General features: G+C 35.7%; 1 protein-coding gene across 1 annotated transcript; it reads right to left on the reverse strand.

The window, feature by feature from the left end:
• Positions 1–1,921: 1,921 nt before the first annotated feature.
• desi1 (desumoylating isopeptidase 1) lies at positions 1,922–9,075 on the reverse strand. Its single transcript, XM_015388635.1, has 6 exons — positions 8,910–9,075; positions 8,600–8,621; positions 7,017–7,086; positions 5,786–5,895; positions 5,532–5,654; positions 1,922–3,529 (listed from the first exon to the last, which is right to left on the reverse strand). The coding sequence occupies exons 1-6, from the start codon at positions 8,998–9,000 to the stop codon at positions 3,439–3,441; spliced, it is 507 nt and encodes a 168-aa protein (XP_015244121.1). The 5' UTR covers positions 9,001–9,075; the 3' UTR covers positions 1,922–3,438.
• Positions 9,076–9,317: the final 242 nt, after the last annotated feature.

The raw sequence follows: 9,317 nt of genomic DNA on the forward strand, positions 1-9,317 counted from the left end.
TCCTGTTTCTCTCACTATTACTGTCTGGATGTGCTCTCTTTCATCCTCTGGCATGGGAGCTGGCTCAGAGCTTGTCTGGCTGTGTGTTTTCTGGACGGGGCTGCCTGTGGAGTTGGTTTACAGTTGCCTTTTGTATCTCTGCTTCTTTCTGTATGTCTCCTTCTGTCTCCTTAAACCCCAGTAAGCCTCAGCACACCGAATCTGGTTCTACTTGAGGTTTCTGGGGTTTTTCCTCTCCGCTGTGACAACAAACATGCTTAGTGTGAGGGATTGCGTTTGAGTCAATAAGTCGATGCAAACAACTGGTTTTTCTTAGATAGAAAACTTTGAATCAGTTTGATCTGGTTGAATTGTAAAGTGCCTTGAGATGACAGGTCTTGTGAATTGGCGCTATATAAATAAACTGAAGTGAATTGAATATGCAGGAAAGTACCGGGTGCCCACTGCTAAGCTCCATGGATTATTTGCGTCACTGTGGGCTTGTCAAAAGTCTATGAATCATTTAAATAAAAAAAGAGTTTGCTCTGGTGACCTCTGCCAAAAAATGGACAGAGTTAATGTTAGTTTTTAATAATAACAAATGTTTGGTCAAATAAAGATGGAGAGGGCCAACTGGATACAAAAATCAACCTTCTACCTAAATCAACCATCATCCCGTGGTGCTAAATCCTATCCAAAACCATGTCTGAAAACACAATTTTCAATAACTTCAGTCCCCCCACACCCCTAGGAAGTGTACAAACAAAAAAAATTATTGATTTTTCACATTTTTGTCCATTATGAGATTAGTCTGCTGCAATGTGAGCTTATTTAACATTTCTTTACTGTGGGAAGCAATTAGTGCAGTGATGTACTAAAAACAGTACATCCCCAGGTGTTGTCATGAATGTGGTGTCAAATACAATAAAATATCTAGTCTCGTTGCCTTATTTGCAATTAATATTGATGATTGTGATAGATAAGAAAACATTGTTAACCATCAACAGCCGTGTGGAGGCTGAGAGAGTAGACCGTAGGCTGCAGGGAATGAAGGCACAGAGGTGTGCTGTCGTTCAGACACACTCTGGTGGCTGTTAAAGGACTTGAGTTATTGTTGAAAGAGCAGCTTAAGAGAAATCTGCTGACGTTAAACTCTGGATACAATAATAGCAATAATATAAAGTCATTACACACCTCAAGAGCAGCACAAACTGACAATATTCAACTGATCTGATCAAATCCAATCAATAAATTGGTTGTGGGATCTAGCAACAACTTGAATAGTGACTATATCAATGCTTAACGACGCTGAAAAGTAAAAGTAAACAGTTCTTGATTCTCACACTGGGGAGTGTCAGAAAAATGTAAATCAAAACAGATGCTGTATGAAGAAGGAAATATTGGGAGACACACATGCACACACACAAAAAAAATACACAAACAGGAAATATTGACTGGATAAAATCCAGTCTAACAAAGATGTACAAAGGTGCAAACATAGAAATGTGACTGATGTGAATTCATTCTCAGATCGACAGCAATTAGTTCATCAAATATGATGAATACCATCATTTATCTTAAGTTAAACTCCAGTGATACAATTCATAAATACAATTTAACACTTGGAAAATAAACATTACATTTGTGCAAAACCAACAATAAACAGGGTATAGATTATATTATATTATACTCTCAAATCTATATAGAGAGCAAATTAGACACTTTTTAAAGTGTAAATATTTTCGCTGCATTAGCTGATAAATATACTTTTTTATTATCATAAAATATGCAGTGCTTGGAAAAGTCTTTGCCTACCTTAGAGATTTCTGAGTTTTTGTTCCACCTAAACGTTTTCAAATCGTTTAAAATGTTTTAGTGTCAGACAAGGATAACCAGAGTAAGCAAAAATGTACAGTAGCTGCTGTCTGATTAAGTTATTTTGTTAACTCATATTTCATTGTTTCCATTTCAACAATCACACCAAGGCAGCATCCCTGCCACACCCGTAGAATAAGAACCATGGCGGACTAAAAAGAAAAGGCCATCTCACATTTAATAAAAACTAATAATACTAAAGATATTTCAGTAAATATTCTGTGGACTAATGGACAAAAGTGGAACCTTTGGATGGTGTACATCCACGTGTTAGAATAAAGAACTAAAAACTTAACGGGTGATGGTCTTGGGCTGCTATTGGACAGGTATAACTAGATATGATACAGTTAATGAAACCATGAAATCTTTATTTGCTGTTCCATCACCATAATGGGTCCCCCTTAAACGCTACTCCTGCTAGCTCTTTTAGTCACCTCTTTTCCAGTCATGTTGTAAAAACACATCTACATGCTGGCTAGCTTGAATGCTCTATATTTATGGTTTGGTATCTTTTCTTTTGTTGCTTTGTTTTCCTTCTTTTTTGAAGTCCTTAAGTTAAGGAATCTGAAAACAATCAAAACTAAATATTTCTCCCAACTGGTTAGCGTTTAGTACAGCTTATGGCCGGACCTGGACTCTCAATCCTAAGTTGCTTTTGAGTTCTCCTTTCTTTTTTTCCCAGGAAGGTAGCTTTTTCTCTTCGAACATAGAGCAGGAATATCTGGACGGACTTTCAAATAAGACTTAAATATATTTAATCTAAGTTTAGCAGAGAAATATAACATGATGTCCAACCTACTCACTCACCATGTGCCTACTCACTCCTAAAGCCACGAATTACGACATAAGCCCCATTTTATCAAACCTGACTCTTTAAAAGACTAACTACATTATCATTACATCTAAATAGGATGCCCCGTACCTTCCCAATCTTTTCTCCTAACCTTGTGACTTGGAAAGGAAGATGATAATTTTATCTCAACAAAAGTGATCTCTCCTTCAACTAATCTGATTTTTTGATGGAGATTATATAAAACATTGCAATTTATATTTAACAATCTAGCTACTTTAGTATTTAACAAGTCTTTTTTATGAATAATAAAGTTTAACACATCTGCTTTAAAGCCTTTCTCTGAGGCTGAAACAATTCTTCAAATAAGATTGTCATAAAAGACTCCTCATCAGAAATGGTAATAAAAACAGGTGGTGCCTCCAAGGATGGCACAGCAATACACTTAGGTTTACCTTCTCAAACTTAATTGCTTTTTTCATAAATTAAATCATCCTTTAAAAACTTTATTTACTCTGGTTATCTTTGTCTGATGGTAAAATATATTTAATGATCTCAAATTATGAATGGGTGAATAAAAATGAAACAGCAAAATCAACATATCTCTCGGAACTAGGAAAGGGTGTCGCATTTAGTGTCATGTAACCCATACACTGTAAAATCTAATACAATGCGAAACTATTTCCTTCTTAAGTAGGGGTTCGTTCATTTCCAAAGAAGGGGAAACAAAAATAGGAAACAAAATTTCAACATGATCAACAACAAGTAAAGTGACCTAGAGAACTTTGAGCAGGTTAGAGGTTTCTTCCACCGTTGATGACGTTACCTCCTGGAGGGGCGATGTGAATGGAGTCCAGGATTGGTCGAAGGATTTGGCCGAACGGTCTGGAGACGGGAGAAAGAGATTTGATATGACAGTTAGACAAAAACTGAAAACAAGCGACTGCTAACAAAGTATAAATATTAGAATAATTGTAGGATAGAGTCCTTTTTTAGCCTTATAAAGATCTATTGTTAAGTACTTTAAGTGAGTGACCACCCATTACTCTTTTATACAGACAAGAGTTTAAACTGCTCTTGTTTTAATCTTTGGGATTTAAAACCAACAGTCTGACCAATACCTGCAATAAAATTATAGAATTTTTCGATTTCTACATAAAAGTACTCAAAAAAGGACAGATGGCTCATAAAAAAACCCCCAGAAATTTGGTGATTAAAAAAGCCCCATCATGTCAACGTAATGTGTTTGCAAACCATCCTGAACGTTTACCTTGAACCATGTTGTCTTTTGTCAATTAGCGTTCCTGTTTTTTCTAATTTTACTTGCCAATAAATGAGGATTACACTATTGCACTTCAAGATCCCACAGAGACTGTTACAGCTAAAATGAGAGCAGTTCACACTGTCTGAACAGAGCCGGCAGCCAGGAGCATAAGTGTTTATCTATTTTTAACAGACATGCTCACATCTGGAGAACTTACAGACCTTTGGGGAGCTCTTGTCAAATTTGTGGCACAAAAAAAAGATCTCTGTTTATGTCAATTAGGTCTGCTGTTTAATAGAAATAAAGTCCTCCTACGGAAGAAGAGCAAAAGTGGTAAAACCAAGAAGTGAAATAGTGACTCATGAGTCAGAACAAAGTGTTCTGCATGTTTTAGATGTCAGACAGCGGATCAAACTCAGTGGAACATTATCAGACTCTACCAGGATTAGCTAATTTTAAACAAGAGGACCATGGTTCTGCGCTAGCACCTTGCAGCAGTAAGCTCAGGCTGTATATATCTATTTAAAGGTTAAATTGGCTCCAATCTTAGATTAAATAGTAAAGACTGTTCACATTCCACTGCTTTTCTTAGTAACAAATGTGTTGCAATTACAATTATAAAAAATGATGAAATCTTTTAATATATGAGAGGACTTTAACATACTAGACAAAGGTAAAAACAATTTGGATTTCTTAAAGCAATGTTAGTAGTCAGCTTTTACATTTTGCTGAGGCTGGAAACGGTACAATCTGGTAACCATGAGCAACAGTCATCTTAGCATTTAGCACTAGTTTCTCCTATTTATTAACGGTTTAGTGGAAGGGAAGCTAAGACCTCAATTAGCAGAATATGGGTAAGCGAGGGTAATTTTTTGTTGAGTTGCATCTACTACTCCTTTCATTAAAGGAGGACCTCTGTGCTACTTGTGTTTAACTTGCTTTGTTAAGTAAGATGTGGAAAAAAATATTGGAGAAAGATAAACAGATTTGGGACGTCCTCTCAAAGTTCAGGCTTTAGTTCACATGAAAGTTTTGGGTTTTTTTTCTATTTAATTTTAAATTAAAACATAAAATATATCTCTACATAAAGCTGACCAAATGCTTCTCCATTTGTTTTTTTATGTTTGTGACATCATATTGGACCATTTAAAACACTGATTTGTCTTCACAAAGCCTCAGAAGGGCAAGATTTATGTCCAAAATGTAAAGATGTTTATCAAGTTATGTTTTGTTTTTATTATGTTTTTTTTTGTTGTTGTTGGCATTCATATAAATATACTGGTGTGATAACTTAGTACAAGTTTGATTGGTTTTTGGTATACGTCTATTTTGAATTTATAGCCCCCCCTGGAGAAAACTCCACCAGCTGCCACTGAAGCAGACCAATATGAATCTGTGGTATCACTTGTGTACCAGCAGGGACTGAGCTTCTGACTAAACATAAAATTTAATAAAAAGACATTTCAAAACCATTTTGATTTTGTTCTATGAGAATAACCATCAGCTTTGTACATCCTGATTGAATTTGTTTGTTTGCTCCAGAGGAATCATCATTCATGTCAAACTGAGACAAGTTTGGTAACAGACTGCAGGCCCACTTCGAAAACAGAGCTTAACACTTACGTGGAGAGGACCTCTGATGGAAGGTCTGTGATGTAAGACGGAATGGTCCTGCCAGTCAGGAACTGAGCCACCTCGTTGGTGAAAGTGTTGCAGTTGTGCTCAAACAGACGATACCTGTCACCTCTAAACCAAGAAACAAAACAAAAAAGAAGTAGAATTTGTGTCAGCTGCACTCTGTGTCCTGAAGTTGAAGTCTTTAGTGAGACAAAAATAGCTTCAGTGTGAGGGGAAGAGAGGACAAACGCCCCAAGGACCTGTATGTGGTTTCTCCAAGAGAAGAGAGATAGTCCATGAAGATCTCTTCAGTCACTTCAGTTTCGCCCAGCTCTACAATCGTATCTGGAGGCCCCAGCATAGTCCCTCCCTTAGGAGAGAGAAAAAACTAAATTAAATGGATAAAACTAAAAATCGCAAGGGAACAACACACCCATTGATCCAACTTCAGGGTTAAACTGAAACCTACTTTGTTAGATACGAAAACATCAATAATTTGTTGCTATGGAGGAGTTTATTTATCATCACCGTGAATAGAAATATTCACAAGAGTAGGGAATGGTCATGTTCAACAATCAAAACAAACAATAATAAGTTTTCCATTCTCTCTTCATCTTATATAAAAGCTGGATTTATGGGTGGTATTTAGACAATGCAAGGATCAGAAAGACAAAAAAAAAATAAAAAAAAAAGAAACAGTCAAAAGGTGAATCTCATTCTGACGGCAACACATCAGTACTATCCCCATGGGATAGTACTGAACAACTAATCTAACAGCAGCATAGTTATGAAAAATAAACTAAAGAATTAAAACTATACCAGATAAAATAATGAATATTAAATAAAACAAGCGACCCAGAAAAGTTCAGTAGAGAGTATTGCACTTATACAAAATAAAAAAGTAAATATTGTTCTTGCCTTACATGTTTACAGGAACAGAGTTTCCAGCCTGGCCCTATTTTGATTAAAAATCTATAAAATACCCTTTAATGATTTTAGCTGTTTTATCCACAACATAATTTAGGCTGAAAAAAAATAAATTTTAAGTTAACTTATTAGGCGAAGGAGAATATATATTAAGAAATTATTCAGAAGAAAAATGTCCTGTGTCCCATTTACCTTCACCCCTTAAAATCCCTTTAAATGTAATTAATTATTTATTCCTGATTTATTCTTTGGATTTGACATTTTGAATTTATAAAAGTTTCAAAGAGTTTTTATTTATTTTATCTGTTGATTTATTTAATCTTTGGTGTATGAAAAATTAGTTTTAGTCAATGACAAAGAGGCCGTGTCGTTTTTAGTGAGGCAGATATGTGTTAATCCTCCTTAGGAAAAAAAATCAATCAATTCTCTGAAGTTGTTTATAACTACAGATAGAGCAAAGGTTAGGTTAGATGACGACTCTAATTCTTCTCAACACCACACACAGAATGGAAAAAGAGGTTAATAAGTTACTGATGCTCCAAGTTAACAGTAAAACTATCTTACCGGTGAACAGCTGGAGATGCCCTCCCCTCCGAAGAAGAATTCATCACCATATGCAACTATAGCTGTGTGCCTGCAAGAAAACAACCAAACTAAATCCAAGGCAAATCCAGCAGAAACAGGTCTTATGGTTTTAAGTATAAATAAATAAATACATAAAAAGTAATCTAAACCAGAAGAAGCGAAGTAGGTTTTTTCACACAACTAAATGGTTTGGCATCTTACTTTAATTTTATTTTATTTTTTATTTTTTGGGGGGGGGGCTTCAATAAAATTTGGAAATCTGAGCTGAACCATTATAATCAACACCCTAAATAGCAAAAGTAAAGTGTTGTACATATTATAATCATTAACAGAGCAGTATTGGATGTTGCAGGCTAACAAAGAACGACTCCCCATTCTAAGGGGTGGATCCGTTCTTCTGGTTCAATTTGCCTGTTTTCTAAGCAAAACAAGGCCACTCTATAAAGCCTAGAATTCAATGCTATTTCTGACATTTTAAATTGAAAAAGCTTCCTTGATGGGAAGCAAAACGTCTTCAGAATTGGAAACTAAGTCCACTCATTTTTTTTATACTTTTTTGGAAAAATCATTAATACGTTTTCTCATATTACAGAATAATATGATCATTTAACCCTCTCCAGGCAGATGTTGCAGATTTGCAACATCTAAATGCCACTTAGCTAATTACTCCACATCCATATTTTAAGAGCTTTTGTTACTCAGAAGTACAGCAGAAGGACTTAGTTGTGCATTTGCAACAAACAGTTTCTCCCCAGCTCACCAGATGGCACTGCTGACTCACTTTCAACATGGCTGAGTCCTTGGTGTCACTAAAACAGATTTTCTAAGCACCAATTTCATGGAAATATCACTACCAATTTCCATTATTTTGAAATCAATACTACATAAGATGAATCATGAATGTGTATAGATATGACACATGCCAATTAGTAGATTTTATATCCTCTAGGTTTTTCGCAACGTGTGCCCAGACAGGTACCAATGGATGCTACATGCTTTATCTTCTAGTTTGCCTATATTTTGAGCAACAGTTTAACAGAAACGGTCTTCTCAAGAGGTTTTGAGATGTCGGTGGAGAAAAGGTTTGAGAAACAGTTGTCTCTAATTTTGTGAGAGAATTTATTTATTTATTTTTTTCGAATTTTGTTTTGTTAATTTTTTGTTTGTGACATTCAAATAAAGTTAACATTCATATCAGATTCAGTCTTCAGTGTTAGTTTACCACTCCTGGCCACTGTTGCAAATCTGCAACATCCCAGAATTCATTGCATGTGAAGGTCTCTCTCTAGTAGTATATTACTACCTCATGATCCTTTTCTACAAATATCAGATTTTTCCTGCAACTACAACTTAATTTGAGCCTGAGAGGGTTAAGTTCCACATAAAAATATACAGAAACATTGCATCTGTGTGAAAATATCTGAGAAGGATCAACCAACAATGATTTGTTATAGCAAATGACCCTTTTTTAAGTAAGATGATTTTGCATAAGCCTCCAGAATCAGTAGATGATATTCCAAGCTATGAAACAATAGTTCCAGAGTTCAGGAAGGCAGACTTACCATATACCATCCAGCTGTTTACCTGCAACAACGACAAGGAGATGGTTGGTGATGACAGGAGGCAGCAGGCCCAGTTTGACAGTTTCTGAACCCGTTTAAACCAATGACAATTATCTGTTCCGATGACATAATGATGACATAGAGCAAAACAACATTCAATATTTTTTAATTGTTTCATATTTACACGGGAAAGATGTCAAAACCTCAAGTTATAGTTAAATTAACGGCGTTATTCCTCCCAACCGTTTGCTCCTATTACTTGTCTCCATTCGGCGATTTTGGTCTTGCTTATTATTTCAAACCGACTTACCTAACATAATTGGACTAAGGTTGCGAGCCATTCCCCTGGAAAGGTCATAAATATACAACTGAACGTTGTATCGAGGTATATTTTTCTCCATTACTCTAAATATTTCTCTATTTTTCTCTTTACTGTAGGCTAGCGGTACCGCAGACCTTTAAAACACACAGATGAGGGGGCGGAGCTAACAGAGCACGTTACCTAACCGGACTTCCGTTCTGTTACCTTCATAAGAAAACTTCACTCCTCAGCCAGATTTCACAATAAACGAACAGTAATTATACAGTAAGATAAGAGATGTCAAAAGTATTCATGTTTATTACTCAATTACAGACGGATGAGGATTAGGGCCAATTAGGGCAAATTCTGAGAAAAAATTCAGAACTCTGAAATTAAAGTCAGAATTCTGAGAAAAAA

Source organism: Cyprinodon variegatus, unplaced genomic scaffold (genome assembly GCF_000732505.1).
Source record: "Cyprinodon variegatus isolate N-32 unplaced genomic scaffold, C_variegatus-1.0 Scaffold431, whole genome shotgun sequence".
Lineage (NCBI taxonomy): Eukaryota > Metazoa > Chordata > Actinopteri > Cyprinodontiformes > Cyprinodontidae > Cyprinodon > Cyprinodon variegatus.

Bases quoted from the DNA above. Each gene is read 5' to 3' on its own strand.
- desi1 (XM_015388635.1), bottom strand. From the start codon at position 9,000: ATGGAGAAAAATATACCTCGATACAACGTTCAGTTGTATATTTATGAC. The intron at 8,622-8,909 runs GTAAGTCGGTTT...TCGTTGTTGCAG, and splicing joins CCTTAGTCCAATTATGTTAG to GTAAACAGCTGGATGGTATA. The intron at 3,530-5,531 runs GTAAGTGTTAAG...TCCCGTCTCCAG, and splicing joins CCATCAGAGGTCCTCTCCAC to ACCGTTCGGCCAAATCCTTC.